The following is a 23,931-nucleotide window of genomic DNA, read 5'->3' on the forward strand; positions in this document are numbered from 1 at the left end:
TAAGAAAATGGAATTCAGAGATTCCTCAAGACATACAGCCAGTAAGTCTTAGAATCAGGAATCAGACCGAGGTCTTCAGATTGTTTCTCTGTACTACATTATATCTATTTCATTTGCCCTCACCCTACTCTCCCCCTAGGAAAAGCGGCGCTGTGAGGGAGAAATGTGGTTGTTATCCCTTTTTACAGAAAAAATCACAAAGATAGTAGGTGGTAGAAGTGGGAATTAAATCTGGGCGTACTGCCCAAAAATCCTGTGTTCTTTCATCTATAATGTATATTCTACAATGTGTAGTTTTACAGCTGTTTGGGATAAAAGGAAGACCTAAAAATCTAACGGCAGCCACTGGGGGTGGTGTATAACGAGGAGAGCAAGTGAAATGAGGGAAAGCCTGGGATCCGGGCCATCTGCCTCTCATCAGACCCCACCCCCCAGCCCCCAGCCCCCAGCCCTACTTAGCATTAAGGGGCAAGTGGACAGAAGAAAATAAATTCAGGCTGTTAGGGGAATGGATGTGGTGTACGGAGAAATTCCACTTCTTTCTACTTTAACATCCCCTTTCTTCTTTCCTAGTTAGCCTGTGAGCTCCTCAGAGTCACGAATCTGTGTATTTTGTCTTTGTATTTCACATATATAACAAAAACAGCTAACAGTCGGTGAGACAGTAGACCTCCTTACTGTCAAATGTAAACTCTCTACATTTATTAACTCATCTAATCGTTGTCGAAACCTTATAAAATAGACATTATTATCCCCCTTCTTGCTTTTAAAGATGAGGAAATAAGGCACCTAAGGGTTAGGTAACTTCCTTAAGGTTATATGTAGAGCCAGGATGTAGGAGAAAAGGAAGGGGGGAAGGAAAGAAGAAGAGAGGGAAGAGAGAGGAAGGGAGAAAGAAAAGAAGGAAGAAGGGAGGCAGGGAGGAAGTCATAGACTGATGTGCACTCGGGAGGAGAACCTCAGAATGTTCCTTTCCAGGTCCATGGGGGCTAACACTTAACAGATCATAGTACTAGTGAGGTGTGGGAAAATGAAAGAGATGACAGTTTTCTGTACTTCTTGACTGTAATAGTACATGCTTTTTTAAACCACCCATGCCCCATGCTCCACAAAGCCATATCTTCCCTGAACACTGACAGAATTCCTATCTGCAATATAACTTGCTTTCCTTGCGAGTGTGACACGATGTGTTAATGTCAAGTCTGTGTATATGTTCATTAGAAACTATAGATTGTACAGCTTATGCTTGAGACCTGTTGCTTTTCTTCAGTATAACATTACAGGTACCCTTTTCTGCTCTGCTGTCTTTAGAACTCCACTAGGTTTGAGCTTCCATCTGTAGGCATTGTGTCCCAGCCAAGGTGATGAGTCTGCAAACATTTTTTAAAAACACAATCAAGCTCCAGTCTCTTACTAGCTGTGTGATTGCTGCGCAAGTCTCTTAACTTCACTGTGGATTCAGTTTTTTACCTTACATTACCTAGATAATAGTTTTTATAAGGATGAATTAAAATGCAAAGAAAAGCACTTTGTAAACTGAGAAACACTTTGCACATTTAGAGTGTTATCTCATAGAAATATCTACCTTGTTTCTGAAGAGTTTACATTAGTTCCTTGTTTTGTTTGGGGCTCTTCTTATTTTGTTCCTAGTTATTTCTCAAAAAAATTTTATTTATATATATATATATATGCAGGTAAGTGTCCTATAACTGTGTTTGAAAACAAATAGTTTCTTTCCTGACTATTTCTAATACATATTTCTGATGGAACCCTCTTAATTTCTTTCTCTTACAGAAATCTTCAAAAATTAAAAACATCAAAAATAACAAGATGTGACTAAATGCACTTGGGCAGTGAACATAAACGTTTCAGTGGAAAAGCAAGTCTAGTCTTCTAGCTGGAAACACATATTCCCCAGTGGACCCTAGAAGAAACTTGACTGGCTATTATTGCAAAGGAGAAAACAAACTTAAAAGTTTTAACAGATAAAACTTAAAGAGCAACCTATGATGTGGAATTCACATAGTCTATTTTGTGGTGCCAAAAGCTATATATTCTGTTTTATTGTTACTTAGGACATATTTATTTAACGTGCACACTTTTTGTGGTTCTGATTTCCACTACCAACAATTAAGCAATTGAAAATTAATTTTGTATTTCAGTTTCTGAGTAAAACCAATTGAAAATAGGATAAAATCTCACCAAATATTTTCATTTTTCTCAGCTTTTGTTTTGACATTTTTCTAGTGTTATCATCATTCCCGTTAAAAATAACAAAAAGTAATTGTATCAGAGAGTGATCTAAAATACCCAGGTTTCTTACCTGATTCCCTTGGAGCTGTGGAAATGAGTTTGACTTCACATTTTCAGTTTGTTTGAGAAATACACTGTAAATAAGTGTGTTTGTGGCTTAACAGCCAAAGCCATTGTGAGTTACAGGAATTCTCCATAACTCTCTCCCCTGCCACCTAATAACCAGAGTTCATTACTGCAATATCACCAGCGATCTCATAATATGCCTTATTATTTTACGTACTGTACACTAGATAACCCTTTAGATGAATGTTTATTAGGATTTTAAGAAAGCTATTTCATTTATGTATCACTGTATATTAAGTATACTGGGACAATATTACGTTGCCTCTAACAAAATGAAGAGACAGAGAAGTTATCTCGTTAAAATTATACAGGAATTTAATGGCAAGCTTTGCACTTGGTTCATAGGTCATATTCTATACAAAAGCTGTTAGCTAATCTCCTGTCTCATAATTACTTTGCATTATGTATAGAAATTATTCATTGGTTTCGTACTAAAGAGTTTCTGAAGGCAACAAATTATGAAACAGCTTTTCAACAGAAAAAATTAGTTGTAAATCTTTCATATGATGTTTATATTCTGATTTAGCTTGCTTCCTCTTATCTTTCTTTTCCTCCTTTTTAAGTGGAAATGAATCCTGATTTCCAATACCCTAAGGATTGTTTAGTGATTTGATGTGGTAATATAGTTTGTTGTTTACAATTTCTGAAATGGTTTCATTTTTATTTTATTGGCAAATTCATAGAACTCACAGGCCAATTTGTTATTTTTCAAATAATAATGAACAATTAGTATTTTTATTTGGTATATGAAAATAATTAAATCTGTACTTTTATTAAGTGCAGATTTTAGGAAATCAGGAGAATGCATGTCTTAGTTTGGTTGTAAATCATCAAGGGCTTTCTAGTGGAAATCATATATCACATCTCTCACAATGTCAATCCTTTTATGTACTGTGCTTCCAGCTCTCTTGAATTTGAAAGGTGTAGTAAACTTCATGAAAGATTTTGGGAGGTTGAAAATAAGTTTTATTTTGTGTGTGTGTGTTCTCTGTCATGTTCAATTACGGAATAACTATCTTCCTGTAGCAACTAAGTTGAAATATTCTTTAACTGGGGTTGAAATCAATTCTTTACTATTAAGGAAGAGGCTCCCTGTGTTAAAGAAGCCAAGAGAGAGATATTCACCCCTCACCCTGCTCCCTGTAACCAGGGACCTACAGTACTGAGCACAGTGACCAAATTTCACAATATGATTGGACTCCATAACAGATGCCAAGATGACCAATTGTTCATGCTGCCCTCTTCCTGACTGAATCAATCTAACATTTCTGGGAAAAGAAATGGAAAGGGAGCGAGAAGTGGAGAAAGGAAAGTGTTCTTTGAGATGTATTTGGCTCTTATAACCAAGACTTTAATATAAAAAATTGTTTGTTTTGAGATCAAAGTCAACATTAATGAGCCTTCTGGCTGTTTATCTAAAGGCTTAAGACGCAAGTTACTTCTAAGGGAAGAGGATATGTAAAATTTGTGGGAAAGAAGAGTGAGAATTAGGATCCAAACATATCCTGATGGACTGGAATACTGAAAACTGAATCTAGGAATGAAAGTATTCTTTTGATATTACCATCAAAATATTCCCACAATTTTACCACTTTTTACTGCTTCTACTGCTGCCAGTGTGGCCCAAGTTCAATCATCTCTTCTTGGATTTCTGCTGTAACCCTGGAACCATTCTCCCCATTCTGGCTCTTGCTACCAATCAACCTACTCTTAACACAGTAGCCAGAACGATCTCATTAAAATATATATTATTTCACACCACAGTTACTTCCTACCTCACTCAGATAAAAGCCAAAATTCCTAAAATGATCTGTGAAGCCCTGCATTATCTTTTTTTTTTTTTTTATTTTTACCTCTTGTCCTCTCACTCACTGCTCAAGTCCTGCCGGCCTGCTCACCGTTCATCAGACAGGGCGGGACAGTCTTGCCTCCAGGCCCCAGCCTTTGCTTTCTCCCCACCAGGAAATGAATTTTGCTCAGATAGCCACACTGTTCACTCCCTCACTCCCCTCAGGTTTCATTCCAATGCCTGCCCTGACCACACTATCTCAAACTACAACCTCAGCCTCACCTGGTTCTTCCTGTCTCCTTCCCATTTTATTTTATTTTTCTAAGAATTGATTCTATCTGACGTAGATCATCTTGAAATCTTTAAGAGTGGTGTTGATTTCTGTCAATACACTGGGATGCAGTATTGTTATAATCATAATATTGGCCAGGATTGAGTGAAGGTAGTTTTAAGGGATTCAATTCAGCCTTTTCCACGATAAGAGCTCTTCTCCACAGACCAAGAGACATCACTATGGTCCCCAGAGCCACTATGTATGTCTGTTTTGATTATAACTCAGGAAATGAGGAAATGACTGCTAGGAGGGTCAGTGGAACCGTGCACCCACTGTGAGATGGGCTGGGCCTGGAAGACTTTATTATTTGACCTACTCCAAGAAGGGTTGTATGATTTATGAAAAGCAAATCTAAGCACAATGCCCATGACTGTCATAATTGTTTATAATATCTATTCTGTCATTAATGTACTGAAGCAATACTAAAGAATGGCCTTTAGGTGAGACCAAGCTGAGGGGCCTTGCTCCCTGTAGCTTCCCTGTGCTGGTGTGACTCACACTCTTAACATTTTCCTATCATTCCTTGATAATAGTGCAGTGATTTGGCACATGAGATGCTACATCTGGGTGTCTGAAGCTTCCGGAATTCTCTTGCTCTGCATAGTGCTTCCTATCTGTTTTTTACCCTTTACTAAAGCTAAGGAAATAGTACTGGGTAAGCCTATTGTGGCCTGTAGTTTTGATTGACAGTCTGAAACTGAAACTTATTCTAATGGTCTTGTCCTAGTAAGAGTACAGAAGAAACGTAAAAATGTTAGAAAATAATAATACTAAAAAAAAACTGGTTAGGCACAACAGAAGAGAAAGTTGTGGGGATAGTACATCTTAAGTCATCACCCAGAATATAGCAAAAAAAAGACAAGACAATATAAAGTGTAAAAGAGATGTAAAAAGACATTGAGATAAGTTTAAGAAGGCATGATATTTATTTAGAGTTAGAGCAGGAGAAATTGGGAGATTGTGTAGGGCTGAGGCGAGGCAAAATTTAGAGTTGATATCTGAGACTTTCTAGAATTAATCAATGATACTGATTCTCAGATTTAGAAAATACTGAGTATCTCAAGAAGGATAAAAATTTAATTTCCCAATATATCATATAATAGTGAAATTAGAGAAGATAGATACAGAGATAAGGCTGGGACATCAACTGATCAAACAGTAAACTTTTCCAAGTCCAAAACAGAAGTTGGAAGCTAGGGTGCTGAGGGAAACACTCTCAAGGGCTATGAATCAAAATAACATTTAAATATAGGAATAAAAGACTTTTACAGATAAACAGAAACAGAGAGGATTTATAACCAACTGAATTCTCAGTGCAAGACTACATAAAGGATGTACTCTAAGAAAGAAAATAAATCCAGAAATAAAGATGTGAGAACCAAGAAGGAATAGTGTGTTAAAAGAGAACCTACAGAATGGGAGAAGATATTTGCCATATACACATTCAACAAAAGGACTGTATCCAGAATATATAAATGCTCCTTCAAGTCATTAAGTAAAATGCAGACAACCTAATTTTAAGAAAGACATTTCATAAACAGGGATATCCAAGTGGATAATGAGCATATGTAAATGAGCTCAAAATCACAGCAGTCTTTAGGCAAATGCAAATTAGAGCCACAATAACATATACCATTACAATCCACCAGATGGCTAAAATTAAGAAAAAAAAATAACAAGAACAAGTTTTGAACAAAGTGTGGAGCAATCAGAACTCACACATATTGCTGGTGGGAATTTAAACTGATACATCTACTTTGGAAGAAACTACAGTATCTACCAAAGCGAAACAAATACCTACTCTATTTCCACTCTTAAGTGAAAGTGAAACAAAACTGAGTGCATTCGCCAACCAGTAAGATATGTACAAAGATGTTTGTAGCAGCCTTGATCATAGTAGCTTCAAACTGGAAATAATCCATGCCCATGAGCCATCGAATAGATAACTAAATCATGGAAAACAATACAGCAACACGAGTACAGTGATACATGCAGCAATGCGAGTGTATTTCAAAATGATAATGTTGAATGATAGAATTCAGACACAAAATGGTATATGCTACATGATTCCCTTTATCTTAATTTTAAGAACTGGCAACACTATTTTGTGTTCATAGAAGGAAGTACGTTGTTTGCACGTGGGTTGGTAATGACCAGGAGAGGGTGCAATACAGCTCCCTGGTGTGCTGGCAACGCTCCACATCTTAATCTGCGCTGTGGTTACATGGAGTAACACATAGATATAAAAACATTGAACTTTCCATGCAAGAGTTGTGCACTTCACTGCATGTATGTGATGATAAAGCAAAGGAAAGACAAGCACAAATTTCAGCACAATACTTGCCCCAGGTGTAAAGGTTGAGGAGAAACTGGAAAGGGAAACTGAGGGGCTTCAAGTGTATTGCTAGTGTTCTATTTTTTATGCTTGTTGGTGAGTATGTGATTGTGTGTTTTATACAGATATATGTTTATATATATGAAATAATTCATAAAAAATAAAATAAAAATGACATAAGGAAAATATTGCTATTTGATTTGGCCAATAGAGGAGGTAGATATTCAAAACACACATTATAATCCCCTGTCTGAATATTATCATATGTAACGTTATTATACATATACTTTAGCTCTACTTTCTTGTTGGGATGCACTTTTCCATTCAGATAATCTCATATTTTCTTTTTTAAAAAACTGAGGTATAAATAACATAACATTGTATTAGTTTCAGGTATACAGCATAACAATTTGCTACATGTATTCACTGAGAAATGAAGACCACAATAAGTCGAGTTATCATCTGTCACCATACAAAGTTCAACAATCTTTTTTCTTCTCGAGCACTTTTGAGGTTTATTCTCTTAGCAACTTCCAAATATACAATACAATGCTACTGACTACAGTCACCAAGCTGTAGATTATATCCCAGTGACTTGTTTATTTTATAACTGGCACTATGTGCCTCTTGATCCTGTTCACCCATTTACCTACCCCCACCCCCAACCATCCTCCCTCTGGCAACCATCAATCTGTTCTCTATGTTTATTAGTTTTCTTTTGTTTGTTCTTTTGTTTTGTTCTCTAGATTCCATGTATAAGTGAAATCACATAGTATTTGTCTTTCTCTGTCTGGCTTATTTCACTTAGAATAATACCCTCAAAGTCCTATCCATATGATCCTTAGTGACAAGACCTCATTCTCTTCCCCCAACCCCAAATGGCTTATTGTATTTCTTTCTTTCTTCTTCTTCTTTTTTTTATTGAAGTACAGTCAAGACCTCATTCTTTATGACTGAATAACTTTCCACTGAATATGTATTGTATACTACATCTTCTTTATCCTATCATCTATCCGTGGACAGTTAGATTGCTTCCATATCTTGGCTATTGTTAATAATGCTGCAGTGAACATACAGGTGTATATATCTTTTCTAATTACTGATTTCATTTTCTTCAGATGAATACCCAGAAGTAGAATTGCTGGGTGATATGGTATTTCTATTTTAACTTGTTCAGGAGCATCCGTACTGCTTTCCACAGGGGCCTCACCAATTTACATTCCCATCACCAGTGCCCAACAGTTCCCTTTTCTCTGCAACCTTGCCAACACCGTTATCTCTTGTCTTCTGATAATAACCTTTCTAAACAAGTGTGAAGTGATATCTCATATTTCTTGTTTCCCTGATGATTCATGATGTTGAGCATCTTTTCATATGTCTGTTTGACCATCTACATGTCTTCTTTGGAAAAAATGTCTATTCAGATCCTCTGCCCATTTTTAAATCAGATTGGTCTGTTTTTTGCTATTGAGTTGCATGAGTTCTTCCTATATTTTGGATATTAACCACCTATTGGATATATGATTTGCAAATATCTTCTCCCATTCAGTAGGCTGCCTTTATACTTTGTTGATATTTTCCTACACTGTGAAGAAGATTTTTAGTTTAACATAGTCCTACTTTATTTTTGCTTTTGTTGCCCTTGTCTTTGGAGATGGACTCAAAGAAACATTGCCAAGACAAAAGTCAATGAGGTTACTGCCTATGTTTTCTTCTCGGAATTTTATGATTTCAGGTTTTACATCAAGTACTTAATCTATTTTGAGTGAGTTTTTGTGCGTGGTGTAAGACAGTAGTCTAATTTTATTCTTTTGTATGTGGCTGTCTAGTTTTCCCAGCACCATTTGTTGAAAAGATTGTCCTTTCTGCATTGTATATTCTTGCCTCCTTTGTTGTAAATTAATCAACCATATATGAGTGGGCTTTTTTGGGGGCTCTCTGTTCTGTTCCACTGATCTATGTGTCTGTTTTTATGTCACTACCATACTGGTTTGTTTACTATCTTTGTAGTATAATTTGAAATCATGGCACGTGATGTCTTTAGCTTTCTTCTTTTTCAAGATTGCTTTGGCTATTTGGGATCTTTCGTGGTTCCCTACAAATTTTAGGATTGTTATATTTCTGTGAAAATTGCTATTCCAATTTTGGTAGGGATTATATTGAATCTGTAGATTGCTTCTGGTAATATGGACATTTTAACAATATTAATACTTACAATTCATAAGCAGGTAGTACCTTTCCATTTATTTGTGTATTCTTTGATTTCTTTCATGAACATCGTGCAGTTTTCAGTGTACAGATCTTTCATCTCCTTGGTTAAGTTTACTCCTAGGTATTGTATTCTTTTTGTTGTAATTGTAAATGGGATTGTTTTCCTATGTCTCTTTAATATTTTCTCATATTTATCCCACATACTAACAAAGTACAAGAAATACATTTTCTCCAGCATGTTCCTTAAAGTGCCTCCAAATCCTTTTGTTAACAATAAATGCTTTCTACATTGCATGTCAAATTCTTATCTTTTGCAATACTCAGAAGTAAAAGCTAAACATTTTAATCAGTGTTATCAAAGTACTTAATGCATGTAGTACTTACACTCTTTTAGACATAGCCCTGACATATAGTTATTTTTAATTATTATTTTTTTCTTTTGTGCATTCTGAAGAAATCTCAAGCTTACTTCCAATGCATGCAAAGATACATGAAGAGTTCTTAATTCTAAGTTAGAGATTAGTAGTGAAATAGTAGTAAAAATGTTTATAAGTGCTCATATCCTCAATAAGACTAACAGTATGCTATTGGAGAAGGGCTATATCATTTCTCTCCTCTCATTACATGAAAATAATTGTCTGATAATAACCTCATCTGGATTACTGTTTTATATATTAAAAGTGTTAAATGATAAAAGGTATCCACACATAGTTCTCATTTAGATACTAAAAGTCTGACAAATTCACCTTAGAATTTGTTACAAATAGGTTTCCCTTATGAGAGTAGGAATTAGACCATGCGTTTTGTTTCATGTTACTTCTGGTAACTTTTGTCCTTGTGGTATATGTTTGAGTTCATGATTTCATTTTGGTTTGTGTGTAGAATGATGTGATCAATATACTGCTACTTCCCATTCTCACAACAAAGTTGTGGAGAGGAGAAATTTTGGACATGGATTTGCAAAATTCTGGACAAGTTGGTTTGGCAGGTCAAATCTAAATCCAGGGCTGATATCTCAAGCTATGGAAATTAGAAATAAAGGTAGATTTTAAATAAATGTGTAAATCAGGGATTGTTAGAGTGGGAAATAAATAAAACTGCTAACAGGATTTTAAAAATTCCCTGTAGATACTAATCCTGGGGCTTTTTGAATAGAAAATTTGTAGGGAATCTGGAGAATTCTCCAAATCATAAGATTTCCTACATTTAAAAATAATCATCTATTTATGTGTTTTAAAGTAATAATGAGTGCCCATAATAATAAACAGTGAATCATTTTGTGTGGCAGAACTTTAGTTTCAGAGGTTTTCAGTTAAAAAATAAAATATGATCAAAAAAATCTTTTTTTTTCCTTAACAGCTAGTATATTGGGATAACAGGTGAAAATGTTGTTTACCTGAAGTAGGTATTTGATATTAGAAAACATTTAAAGAAGGGAATGTTAACAAAATAAATGTCAAGTAAAAATCATTAAAAATTAAATGTTAAATAACAATGATTATTTAAGAATTATTTTTGTTAAAATGAAGTTTTGTAACATTTGAAGCAGTAATTGTCCTAATCCATAACCTTGGTCTTTGTTCTGAGACAAATATTCCAGACTTAGAACATGTTGCTTTGATGTTGGCTGAATTGTTAAGATTGGGTATTAGTGTACATGTGGTTTCCCACAGACTCATTTCCATTTAACAATGACAATATTTTGTCTGCTTGATTTTAGTTTTGCCATTGAGGTTGGTATCACTTAGGCTGTATTCAATTTTAGATCAGTTTCTGATTTTAAGTCAGAGTATTTAACAACAGCATTCCTGTTTTCTCTTTGCATTTGTTCTGTTACAATAGTTACAAAGAGCTACAGCTTAGAGCAAATCCGTCATCACTGGAGATGCCAGGCAAGGTTACTAGGAATCTGTGACATTCCAACCTCTGAGCCAGTTAACAGTACTTCACAGAGTTACGGATCAAAGTCACCAGACTCAGAGTTCTTTTGCTTCTGACACTTGATATTTTGGGAAACACTGTGCATCAATATGTGTAAAAAATCCATGTAAACTTGTTAATTTTGATTTTATTTGCAAGAATACCTCACCATTAACAGCAGCCAGAGCCACAAACACCCAGTTGCAACATGGCAACAGCAATAAGAAAAAAAAGAATGATTAGATTAGATGATGCTTTTCTCTCACATGCTCCTGTAACTGAGCAGGACCCTGTGGGGCCTTCCCAGGACAGACCCCTCCCCCATATCCTCTGCTGTAGCTCCTCTCTGAAGTACCCAGATAATAGTATCTCATGTATATTTCTTGATGTATTGGACATATATTTGTATCCATAAAACCATCACCTCAATTGACATAATGAACAACATGACGGTCATCTTACTTCTCTTTGTCCCTCCTCCCTGCCCTTCATGTGACTACTTTCCATCTTCTTTCTATCACTGTAAATTTAGTTTGCATTTTCTAGACTTTTTAATAAGTGGAATCATGGAGTATATAGTTTTGTCTGTCTTCTTGTACTTAATGTAATTATTTTGAGTGTCATACATGCTATATTGCATATGAACACTGTTTATCCTCCATTTGGCTGAGTAGTGTTCCTTTGTATGGATAGACCCCAAGTTGTTTATCCATTCATCTGCTGAGGGACATTTAGATTGTTTCCACATTTTGGCTATTACACATAAAGCTACTATGAACAATTCTGTACTGATTCTTCTGTGGAGAGATGCTTCAGTATTCCTTAGGTAAATATCTAGGAGTGAGATATTGTGGTCATATAGTAGGTATATGTTTGACTTTTTAAGAAACTACCAAAATGTTTCCCGTAGTTGTCCTATTTTTCATTTTAATCAGCAGTGTATGAGTTTTCCAGTTGTTCCACATCGTTGGTGTGGTACGTCCAATGTGTGTATTTATGTTTGTGTGTGTGCCTGTACAGGGAGTTCTTGCCTTGCACAGTTCCAACATGCATATTTTCAGTTTCTGTGCTTTAGTTAAAAAGCACCAAATAACACCCATCCCCCAGCAATACAGTTCAAATTTCAGTTTCACAGTAAATTAAGTAGGTGTACAGGGTGCAAAACATAGCCTCCAGCTCTTCTGTCCACAAATCCCTGTGTAAATAACACATGTACATATTGATCAGTGACTAATCACATCACTCATTTTAAAGTGTATTGGTGATTGGTTACTCACTGTACATCTGTTACTCAGTTCACATAAGAACAACAGAAGATGTAGTTGCGTCTCCCAGTGAGAGGCTCACCTGACATTTTACAGCATTGGATAATCGAAAGGGGGTATAAAGAGACCAACCAAAGTGAAAGTGTAGCAAAGAAATGAAATATGATAACCCTGGCAGCGAAATTTGAATCGGACATCAATGGTGCAGTGGAAAAACAGCTGACTGAGCATGTTGACTCTGCGGCCATTCAAGAGACTGGAAGTGTGCAGACAGAGAAACTTGGTAAAGGCATAAATGAGGAAAGTGGGTGTGATAAAAAGGACGCAGAGGTCTCAGAGGAGGTGGCAACAGTGCCAATTTTCATCTTACAGGAACCCTGTTGACAATGTTGAAAGGATACAATGTTGGATGCTGATCCAAATTTAGAAGAGAGTGTGACAACTCACCAAGGTACGCTTGCTCAGTATTGTAAGATACACCATGAGAAGAAGACAGGGACTGTTCATGCTATTTTTCATGTGTGTTACAAAGAAATATGACCCTTTAATTCTCAATGTTGCCATCGTTTCAAATTACAATGTACTGGGTGAATCTTAGTTTTACTATTCTTTTTTATTTGCTTGCACCTTTATAAATTACAGAAAGCTCTTTTAATGTTCAGATAAAATTCTTGAAGCCCATGGGACAATTTTACTAGTTCCGATTGACTATCAGGTCACTGCACAATTTCAGCTCGCACAGTCCATTTTTATGGTCCTTTGCTATCATGTAAAGCAAGGAGTGAGGACAGTTTGACTTTTTGGCAATAAATATATTATAGTTTTAAAAATAACTAAGAGAAAATGTTACAACTGTATTAAATAGTTAGTGTTACCAAAATAGGACATGAATACTTAGTGACTGGAAATGGTGTCAGGGATAGAGAGTATTTAGGTTCGAGCAGTTAATGTGCAAGAATCAGCAGCTTCTCTTCACACCGGACTCTCCTGCATCCTAGTGATGATGCATATTTCCCAATATCCTAAGGCCATGGGGAGTCATTACCCTTGATGTGTTATTACTCTCTAAACATGTCTCAAATCCATCTACTTCTCTGTACCTCTTTCTTGCCTTTACACAGACTCCTTTGTCTAACTGGCATGATCTTTCCACCCACCTCAATCAAGCTAGTGAACTGCAGAGTCCAGACATCTCTGTGAATTCTGCAAGATTGATTCGAGCAGACGCCATCTCTGCCACCTCTCCTCTACGCCTCTAGTACATAGAGTGCAATAGCAACGCATCTTCAGTGCTGTGAATGCCTATTGCAAATATATTCACTGAGTTCCTTGGTCTTTATATTTGCAATGATACACTGTAGGTATGTAATACATGGTTTTTAAATGAAGGAATCTCTAATGCTGTATAAATTTAATTTACTTTGCCGCTTTTAACATAGATTTTTATTTTAAGCTGTTTCTAGTCTCATACGTGCCTAACATAATAGTTGAATAAAAGTGTGAAATGAAAGACTTTGTTCACTCATGAATGAATAAAAGTAAGACTTGACCAGTGGTGTATCTTTCAAGACAGCATGTGATCCTGGAGCCGTTTTTCTCCCCCAAGGTTTGCAAAACAGTGAGAAAAAAAATCAATACTGTATGTAAAACTTTTTGCCTAAGGCATAAATTCAGTGTATGCACATGATGACTTGATAAGCACTGAGAGCATTGATTTTGGAGTCAGACTGACCTGAATTCAAACCTAGCTTTGTAAAAAAAAAAAAAAGAAAAAAAAATCTAGCTTTGTCACTTACTAGTCACCTGGTCACAGAGGTGGGACTCCATTTCTTTATTTATAAAATAGAGTGGAGGCAGGGAGCAAATGACATCTGTTTCCAGGATTGTCATGGAGATGAAGTGTGATGACAGATACACGTGAAGCACCACCCAGTGTCCAGCACTTGAAATGTGCACAAATACATATGAATCTCTTTCCTCCGTTTCTTCTCTCTGTTTTTAGATTGTAATCCTGTTTATGTTATTGGTATTAGTACTATATATTAGATTATCAACATTTAAAATACTCTTTTAGAGCATTTGAATTATGTTACTAGGAATCATCTATTTTCTGACAGTTTTCAATCTGTATTTAACTCTTGATTATTTATTTGTAGACTGGTCATGAGAAAAAAGAAAAAAAAAAAAAAAAACCCCAGGCAAACTTTCTTTTGTCCCAAGTAATTATTAGCTATTATTTCTTTACATGCATGAGAGCTGTCACTGCCAGGTGGCATGTGTTTAAGGATTAAAACCTGTTGTTCTTATGGCCTGATTTCAAACAGTTGAGTAAAATAAATAATGGTTCCAAATCCACACCAATTCTATCGGTTAAAATAATAGAGAGCTATCTATAAAAGGGGTTTTTAAACATTAATTTAATTTTTAGGGTTAAAGTTGGTAAAATTAAGTCCTGTCTCCTGTGTCTAGCAAGGTCACATCCCTTCTTACGACAAATAAAGCAGCTGAACACTGCTTAATGCTCAATGTATTAAATTCTATTGCTCATAAGCCAAACAGTTGTGAATAACAGTATGTGTTTTTTATTGTTATATTATAAATACATTAACACTGATGCTTAGATTTCAGTTTATATTGTTTACTGCATTTACTTTATTTTCTCTTTACCTCATTCAAAATACCTTTCGGCATGTGACTGACTTCTAAGCAGCAATGGAATGAAGAGAGGGGTTGATCATAGGAATGACCACTAGATGTTGCTAGTGATCTAGTTTATAAATCTAAGCAGGCATTTTTCTCAAAAGTTTGCTTCTCCCTTTTCTTCACTAATGCTTTTTAAACATCATATGTAATTCAATGATATAACTGTCAGTAAAATTGGAACTTATAAAAAGCAAACATTTGTAACATTCAAGTTTTTAAAAAAATACTTCTAACTCTCCACTCAGTCTCTTTTCTTTACATCCTAAAAGATAAGAGATAGTTTATAATTTCCAAATCTAGAATTTAGTTATAATATCTAAAAAGTTATTCTCAATATAATTTAAAATGCATAAATAACCTGCTTCCTCGCATGTCCATATTAATTTAGATATTTTTACTGTAAGGACTACAAACGATTGAATTACAGTATGACTTGTTTCAACCGGGCACATTTATTCTGGAGCTAGGCTAAAAGAGTAAGTGTCATATTTTCAATTATAGATTGCTTCTTCTTTTGCTGTATAACCTAGGAGTTGGGGAAGGGCTGGAGCAGAACACTAGGATTTGGGGAAAGATTTTTTGGCTATGCTTGAAATCTACAGAACTGGATAGGCAAAATTCCGGTAAGGCAGTTTTAATTATTGCTTCCATTAGTCAGGCAGGTTTTTGTGTTTAATGTTTTGTTTTTTGGTTTTTGTTTTTTCTGTTCATGAACAATAAAGAAAGCAAAAGTAATGAGACCCAGGAACAGAGAGGCTTCATACTGTCTCCAGGTCAAAGGACATGTAACAAAGGATCTGTTTCCTGAAGACCACATGGAGAGCGCAGGCCAACTGAGTAAGAGACAAAGATGTCCAGTAATTGTTGTTGCAAAAACGCTGGACGAAATTTTTAGAAGTCACACTTCTTTTTTTGGATCATGTCTTGTAAAGACTTTTATCTGTGATTGAACTTGTAATTATTTACCTATCCATGCCATGCAGTGTAAAATGTATCAAAAAATCTGTAGAACCCATAGAATTAGGTGCTTTGTGGAGAAAATTTAAATCAGGCAACAGTGTTCAATAAGTTAGCAAAGTCACTATGAAGGGGTCTTAATCTCCAGTAATAGGTGTCCACTGTGATAGATCCTTTAGAAGATTTTGCATCAAGATTGTAGGATTGAGAGATGCAATCCACAAAGGATTCCCAGCTTTTTGCAGATTCTGCTTCATAATATTCAAATCTTAAAAAAAAAGAAAAGACTAGGAATAAATGCAAACTGAGTTTTTTCTGAGTCTCACCTTCCCTAATTTTCAAGGGAGATGATTAGATATTATCTCATAATGAACCAAGTGCAGGCAAACTTCCTATCAAGCAAGAATGGAAGGAACACACCATTTCTAACACACATCAATCTCAGTCTGATAGTTGATGGTGTGCTTTAGATTATGTCTCTTATCAACACCCACTTTTGACAGCACATGTACTTCCAGTGCTGTCGTTAACAAGCAGTTTTGTCTTGTGCTTATACATGCATGTTAGGGAGTGATCTTCTAGTTAACCCTGTTTGGCTCCTGTGCATTGTCTCATTTGTCGTATCACACTGTTAGTTGTTTTCAGTCAGTGCTCTGATAATATATGGTTCTGTGATCCACTGTTCAGGTATGAAGATATTTACTTTCCATTACATTTTCAAGAGTTATGGGGAGAAATTGGGGATAAATGAACTTTTAGAAAATGTCCTTGTAATTTTTTTCTTTGGGCAGGAGGGTATATGCCTGCTTTTTCACACATTATTTTCTGGCTATTTTAGTTTTTAAATACAATATAATATTTTCTGGGTTTTGCCTCCTCAGCAAATACTACATTTAGTGATATTTCTGGAGGAAAAAGGTAAGACTGAAAGTGTGTTTTTACATCAAGTAGAATAAAAGTAATAAGAATCTCACATTATTCATCATTTAAAATGTTGCCAGCAACTTCCAGGAAAAAGCTATACGGCCATCCATCAGTTCTTTAGTAGGACATCAAAGTAACTAGAAGATGCCTATGAATGCTAAGGGGGAGGGTCATTAATATTTAGGCAACAGTAAAATTGCTCTGACTGAAAATCAATTTTATTTATACATATAATTTTATAGTGTTATAAATGAGGGAGGAACACCATTTGTGGTTATTATATATATGTAAAGCCTTTTATGCTTAAAACACAGGAAAAAAAGCTTAGATAATATTAGATATGCATCTGAAATGAGCCAAAATGCTTTCAAAGTGTATTATAATGCCTAGAATCAGATTTTGGGTATATGCTTATGTGTTTTTTTGTTTGTTTGTTTGTTAGAATGATAACAATTGTAAGAACTGAGGAAAAAATATAGCATTTACTCTAATAACATCTAAAAACTAAACTGGTTTTATAACAATGTAATAAACTATATTTTCCATAATCAAGCTTAGACCATGTTTACTTTCTACAATAAGCCTTACTTTTGGCCAACAAATGCTGTTTTAAGTACCATCGAATTGCTTCTGATCAACTCTACAAAACACAATTCCACAACTATATCTATACAAAGAGTTGGTTTTGGTAGATTGAATTATCAATTAACCTAAACACCTCCTTTTCCATCCTTCAAGATGTGACTGTATCCTTAACTTAATTTGTGAAGAAAGAAACAGATGAGTATGTGTCATTACTTTGTTGAAGAGAATTAATAATGATACATATATAATATATGCATTCATGCATATTCTATACGTCTACACTCTGTGAACATTATTATGACAGTAATAATTTACATTTTCATTTTAGGGATCTTGATTCTTAGAAAAATGTGAAGTGCAATACACAAAATACCTTACCTATTTTTAAACAGAAAAAATTGTCCTTTTATATCACAAAATAGTTAAAATGCACTTTGATTTTTTATTGCTGTTAGGAAGATGAATGGCAGCTGATTTTTGTTATAGTTTTGTTGTGTATATATAATTTTGTTTTGTTATACATGCTAGAATTCATCTGATCCCTTGATCAAAACTGTCAGTTGGTCTGAAAATATCTCATTATGTCAGGATCAACTGAATCAAGGAAGGGTAATTCAGATAGGTAAGAATTCACGATTGTAAAAGCAATGACAGCTGTTATTGCAATTCATACTTTTTTATGTAAAACTGATGATTTTTGAAGTATGGTGTTTTGTTTAGTTAAATCTAATCTATCAACATGGTAGAACAGCTTCCTCATATTTTATGCTTAATTTTATATTACACAATTACTGTCGATAATGTATGAATAATTGAACTTGACATTCACAAAATTTAATTTTTAAAACCCACTTGAAGATAACCCAGTTTAGAACATCCATTATTTGGGGGTTAGTTAGATTTTATGCTTCTATTGATTTTCATGGGAATTTCAGAATATTTTTATTACAGATAAATATGGCTGATTTCATCACTTCAGAGTATATTTCCATGACTAAAGACAGGAAGTGAGGGATCTGAAATAGCTCATAAAAATCAAGCTAATCTGAAAATGGAGTCTCGATTCTAGACATGGGCTAAGTAATAAGTATCACCTCATTCCACATTATTCTTTATCTAAGAGGTTCCACATAGCTTGTGGTTCAAAGCACCTTTCCAGCAGTTCTGGCCTGCAGAGGCCTGTTATCCTGTGCAGTTTCAGAGACCACTTCTTTAAAGGAAAACTAGGAAATATCCTAAAGGAAAACTTGATTTGTGATATTATTAAGGCCTAGGATATAAAGACCACATAGGAATAAACTATGGCAGTTAGGTTTTTAAAAAGTGTTTGTTTCCTTTTGTTTTTGTAACAGTATTCTCAGTTGAATAGATTCTTTGTAATAAGGTTTTAGTTGGATCTTTTATTATTTAATTGAATCTAAGGATTCATCAACTGTCAGCTGGTAAGCACAAGCTATCTCCAGATTCATGGAGAAGGAAAAGTTCAGAAAGGCCATTCACAAATTTGTTTAAGAACTTCTGGGCATACGTCAACCTGCATAGGCATAGATCTTGTTCCAATTAGCATAAGATTTTGAGAACTTAGCTAATAACTTGGCTTCCCCAGGTCCCAAACTGACATCCAAGTAGGGCACACGTGGGACAAATTCAGTAGCACTGTGACACTGCAAAGGCTTTAAAAACAGACTGGACATTGTGCTGTACACCAGAAACTGACATACTGTAACTGACTGTACCTCAATTAAAAAAAAGCCAAACCTGAACTGACATTGAAACCACAGCCTACAGAAGGTGGGTAGAAATTGACAGTATGAAATTTACTGGGTAGATTCTCTGCTAAAACAAAAATGTCAACATTCTCCATGGGATTTAAACAATTCCCATTCATAATGTAATAGTCAAGATATCTAAGATACAATCCAAAATTACTCAGGATAGGAAGACAGATGAAAATGTCAACACTCATGGGAAAAGACAATCAACAGAAGCTTATAATGAGATGACACAGATGTTGGAATTGCCTGACAGAGACTTTAAAGCAGCTGTCATAAAATTGCTCAAACACATAATCGTGAACATTCTAGAAACAAATGGAAAAGTAAAAAAGTCTTAAAGAAACAGAAGATATGTATAAATAGAAATTTCAGAACATAAATATATAATAATAAAAATAAAACACTTGGTACATGAATTCAATAGCAGAATGGAATTGACAGAGGAAAGACAGAGCAATAGAAATTATCCTTATGAACAACAAAGAAAAAAGACTGAAAATTCTATATATCTCTTCCAGAAAACAGAAATGAGGTAAACACTTGCCAAACCATTTTATAAGTCCATCATTACCCTGATACTAAAACCAGACCAAAAAGTGAAGCAAACAAACAGACCCAAAGACTAATATTCCTCATGAATTTTGATACAAAAATCCTCAATAAAATATTGGCAAATCAAATTCAGCAATATATAAAATGAGTAATACACCACTACAAAATAGAGTTTATCCTAACCATACAAAACTGACTTAAAAATCAGTGGATGTAATCCACATTTTTAACAATCTAAAAAATAAAATCTGTAAGATTTTATCAATGCAAAGTAAGCACTTGACAAAATACAAATTCTATTTAATAATTTAATAATGCTCACAATGAGGTCATATTAGTACTTCTTTTCAACCCATCCTTGGTTGGAACAAATAACTCAGATACATCTATGTGAGCCACAACACTGTGCTGTCAAGTATGAATTGGTGGAGGTGGCTAATTATGAGATGGGCAATAAATAGGCAAATCTTTCTTATCCTTGTGTTCAAAATCTTATGCAATGTGGATATCTTTTTGACAAATATTGCAAGGGTAAAAACCCTTGCAATAACTTTTGTTTGTAGGTAGTTTTGGTTTTTTCCTCCTAAAGCTGTTTAATCATATTGGTAAGAACTCTTGGAAAGTAGTCATTAGAAACACCTAATCATGCTGCCCTGCTAGTTCTCCATCCACCATCATCTACGGCCTCAAGGAGGTTTCATATTTCATACTTGTTAAGTGACCTTTCTACATGACATGCTGATAACACTCAGAAGTGGGCTCCTGCAGTATGATTGCCCCACTGAGATGGGGCCCCAAAGGACAATAGGAATCGGAGAAGCTTGAGCAGGGCATCTGGCCATGCACTTTCCTTGGAAGAAGATGTGACCCTGGGTATTGTTCTTCACAGTTTCATTTTCAGTGAACAGAGACTTGGAAGAACTCAAATAGTGATTGTAACATGAGGAAAATTATGCATGAGGCTGGAAGACTTAAGTTTCCCCCTTCAAGACTGGCTATCATCATAGCTGAGTGTTCAACCCACAGACGACAGGTAACTACTCTGAGCCCTCAACTGGGTAAAATCTGGGAGCATAAACCAGTTTACTGGTAGCAAGTGGATTGTAGTGTATTCCTTCCACCATGAAAGGAGCTGGGATTTGTACTCATTGAAATCAACACTCACTTTGGATTAGGATTTGCATTACCCATTTATAAAACTTCTGCCTGCTTTTATGGACTGTCTCAATGTCTGAATTGCTGTCAAGGTATAACAGACAACATTGTTTTTTTACTAAGATATTATTTGTGTAGCAGAAAAAATTTCAAAGGGATTCTGGTCTTGCCGTGTACTTTTAGTGGAAAGGTGTATGGAAGTCTCAATAAATACCACCTAGTGAGATTGTGGGCTATCTTATAAGATACAGCATATGCTCATAAGCAGAGACTGATATGTGCTGACTTTTCTCACACTGCTAGAGCAAATATCTTGTGAATCAAGGGGAGGGAAAATGGGAGTGGTTCCTCTAATTGTTTCCTCTAATGGCCCACTCACAATTTTTCTTTTCTTATCTCCTTAATGTTGTGCTTTGCTGATTTAAATACCATAGTTTCCAGGAAACACAAAAACATTTCTATTGAATCAGAAGAGGCACCCTCACCCAGCTATCTTGGGCTCCTTATGTTACTGAATCACTCCTTAGGTTACTGAAGGTTTAGGGTTATTAACCTTATTTATCCAAGTGAATTATGATTCCTGCTATATAAAAAGAAGTTAAGAGAAATATGTGTCGTATCAAGGGAATTCTCTGGCCAGTTCCTAAACACGTTGGGAAAAAAAAATATTGGAAGTCTGCAGCAACTTAGTACATGCAGGGCTATTAATGGCTTAGACACTTTAGGAATAAAGTCTTGGGTCATTCTACAGAGACAAGAACTTTGAATGGATTTAGAAGAGGAAAGATAATTTTTCCCTAATGAGTTTCAATAATGGCTACCATTTAAATAGGTTTATTTTCTTCTTTGCTTGAATATTTATATTTTATATCCTTAAGTGGCTTATTTTCTGTTCCCTATTATTTCGTATAAATATTACCCTAAAATTTTGTTGTTTAGTTGTAGAATGTTAAAGGGCATTTTGATTGAACCTAGAAGGGGAATGATCATCTCCCAGAGTTGAGTACAGAGTTAATGACAAAACTTGGGTTCCCCACTTACTGGACGGTGCCGCCATGTTTGATGGACCATGATGTTGATTTTATTGTTGAATTTGAAAATTAAATAAGGAATGAAGGATGTTTATGTATGTTGAGTTAACAGAGGTGTGGACTGTGCCAACTTGCCTACAGTGAGGTCATCATCATCCTTTAGCCCTCAGGTCTGGCATGGGAGTACATTTCCTTGATGAAGTTCTGGATTCAATAACCTCAAAAAGAGGTACTCATGCAGGATCTGTGGTGTGGAAGAGAAGAAGAATACCCTCATTCTTCTTTGACAGATGAGGGCAAATACTTGGGTAGGTTGCAGATGAGGCCTGCCTCAGACTCTGGGAATTCCCCTATGGAAAACCTGCTTCAAAATTGAAGGCATGTGGTAGTGGTTTTATTGGTGTATACATCTATCAAAATTCATCAAAATAAATGTTGTATTTGATAATGAACAAAATTCTTTTAGGCCCGGTATGGAGAGCTCAAGGTAATGTTTATATTGACAATCATCCACTTCAATTTGAAGATTAAGATTAAAAGTAGAAATAAGTGGAATGAGGTCACCTAGTACACCAAGTTTCAAATAGTGAAAAAATGATGTTATCTAAAGGCTTGAAAATAATCTTTGAAACATCTATCTATCATTTGTGACTTGTTTTGTATCACTAGTTACACTGGCTTCTCCTTGACAGCTAGATTAACAATCAAAATAGTTCTCTGGTTATCAAGCAGGAATGAGGGAGAATGTGTTTCATTAACAGAAGTTATGAATTCATACCTGTGAGAAAAGCCAGGCTGAGGAGTAGGCCTAGGAATAACCCGGGCCTGGGAGTGGCCAGAATCCTAGTAGACAAGATGAACACAGGAATCAAGAAGTAGGTAAAATTGTCCAAAGATAGAATATGCACCAATACTAGAGTGAGTACTTGGTTGAAATGACTTAGCATCAAGAACCAATACCAAACTGAAAATTAGGAAAATGTATGTGAGGTTGATTGGAAACAGAGTTGGTTGGGATTCAGAACCATCCCTGAGAGAGCTGAAGGGATAGAACCAGATATTTAATTCGAAACCTCTTCCTCAATTTTGGCAAAGAATCTCCACAAGTATATATATTGAGCATCACCTCCATATATACCAAAACTGAAGTAAATGTTTTCCTCAGTCAAATCTTATTTTTCACTTCCTCCTTGAGGGGTGAATCAATGTAGGACATGGGTAGTTTGGAACTGGGATATGTTAGGTGGATTCATCACGCCCCTGGTGCGGAACGTTTCCTGACTATGATTAACCCTAAGCTCTCATAGTCCTAAGTGCATCCTAGGGCCAACAAATTCAACATCATGATGTGGAGGATAAAGTGGCTAAATTATACAGGCTAAGCCTCTGTAATTTTGCTAATTCCTGCTTTGTTTAGACAGTTAATGGTACCTTTCTTCTATTACATTACAGGCGTTGGCTTCTATGTGATTGTGGTGTCCTTCCTTGCGGCAATTGAATCTGAGTTTTTGAGGGATTTACCATAGGAGGTAGAGTTAGTTTCTCAGGAGGAATACAGATACAACTTCTGTTATTCAACTGAGGAATGCTGTCATCCTATCCACAAATAATGGATTCAGCCAACAGGTTTTACAAGGTAAAAGAGTGTGATGATATTTGTATGAGTGGAATGAATGAAGTCACTGAAGGTCTTCTGTTGGATTTATGATTTAAATATAGACTACACTTCACATTTTTATGCATATGAAATTGTAAGTTTAGAGTTTTGTCCCTACCCACTCGAATTGTTCCTATTAGTATCCTGAAATGATACTAAATAATTAGTTAGGAGCAAATTGGTATAATTTTGTTCATAAAAATTTTTTTCAGTGGAATTGATTTAGTAATTACCAAATTATGCTTGTCTATGCATATAGATTAGCATAAATCTGCTTGTATAGCAAACAAGTAAAATTAAATGACATCTTTAAGTGTTAAAATCTAGTTTAAAAATAAATTTTATTTTTAATCAATTAA

The 23,931-nt window shown here is 35.3% G+C and overlaps 2 protein-coding genes across 7 annotated transcripts in view; one reads left to right on the forward strand and one right to left on the reverse strand.

Annotated features, from left to right (window-relative positions):
- THEMIS (thymocyte selection associated) overlaps window positions 1-17,369 on the forward strand; it is a 168,034-nt gene extending 150,665 nt beyond the window's left edge. For 2 of the 3 annotated variants that reach the window (XM_010965531.3, XM_074368392.1), the window contains one exon: window positions 1,795-17,369. In XM_010965531.3, coding sequence (XP_010963833.2) covers window positions 1,795-1,811 — 17 coding nt within the window. In that variant the 3' untranslated portion in view covers window positions 1,812-17,369. The remainder of the gene's footprint in view (window positions 1-1,794) is intronic. The other variant, XR_012508624.1, reaches the window with a different exon arrangement.
- C8H6orf58 (chromosome 8 C6orf58 homolog) overlaps window positions 1-23,931 on the reverse strand; it is a 106,142-nt gene that overhangs the window by 60,605 nt on the left and 21,606 nt on the right. Inside the window, exon 6 of one of the 4 annotated variants that reach the window (XM_045524573.2) lies at window positions 22,694-22,758. The exons of 2 other annotated variants lie outside the window; for them this stretch is intronic. In XM_045524573.2, the coding sequence (XP_045380529.2) occupies window positions 22,724-22,758 (35 nt within the window). In that variant the 3' untranslated portion in view covers window positions 22,694-22,723. Of the gene's footprint in view, window positions 1-15,036; window positions 22,759-23,931 lie in introns of those variants that run through there. One more of the 4 variants, XM_074368394.1, reaches the window with a different exon arrangement.

This window comes from Camelus bactrianus, chromosome 8 (genome assembly GCF_048773025.1).
Source record: "Camelus bactrianus isolate YW-2024 breed Bactrian camel chromosome 8, ASM4877302v1, whole genome shotgun sequence".
In the NCBI taxonomy this organism is placed as follows: Eukaryota; Metazoa; Chordata; class Mammalia; order Artiodactyla; family Camelidae; genus Camelus; species Camelus bactrianus.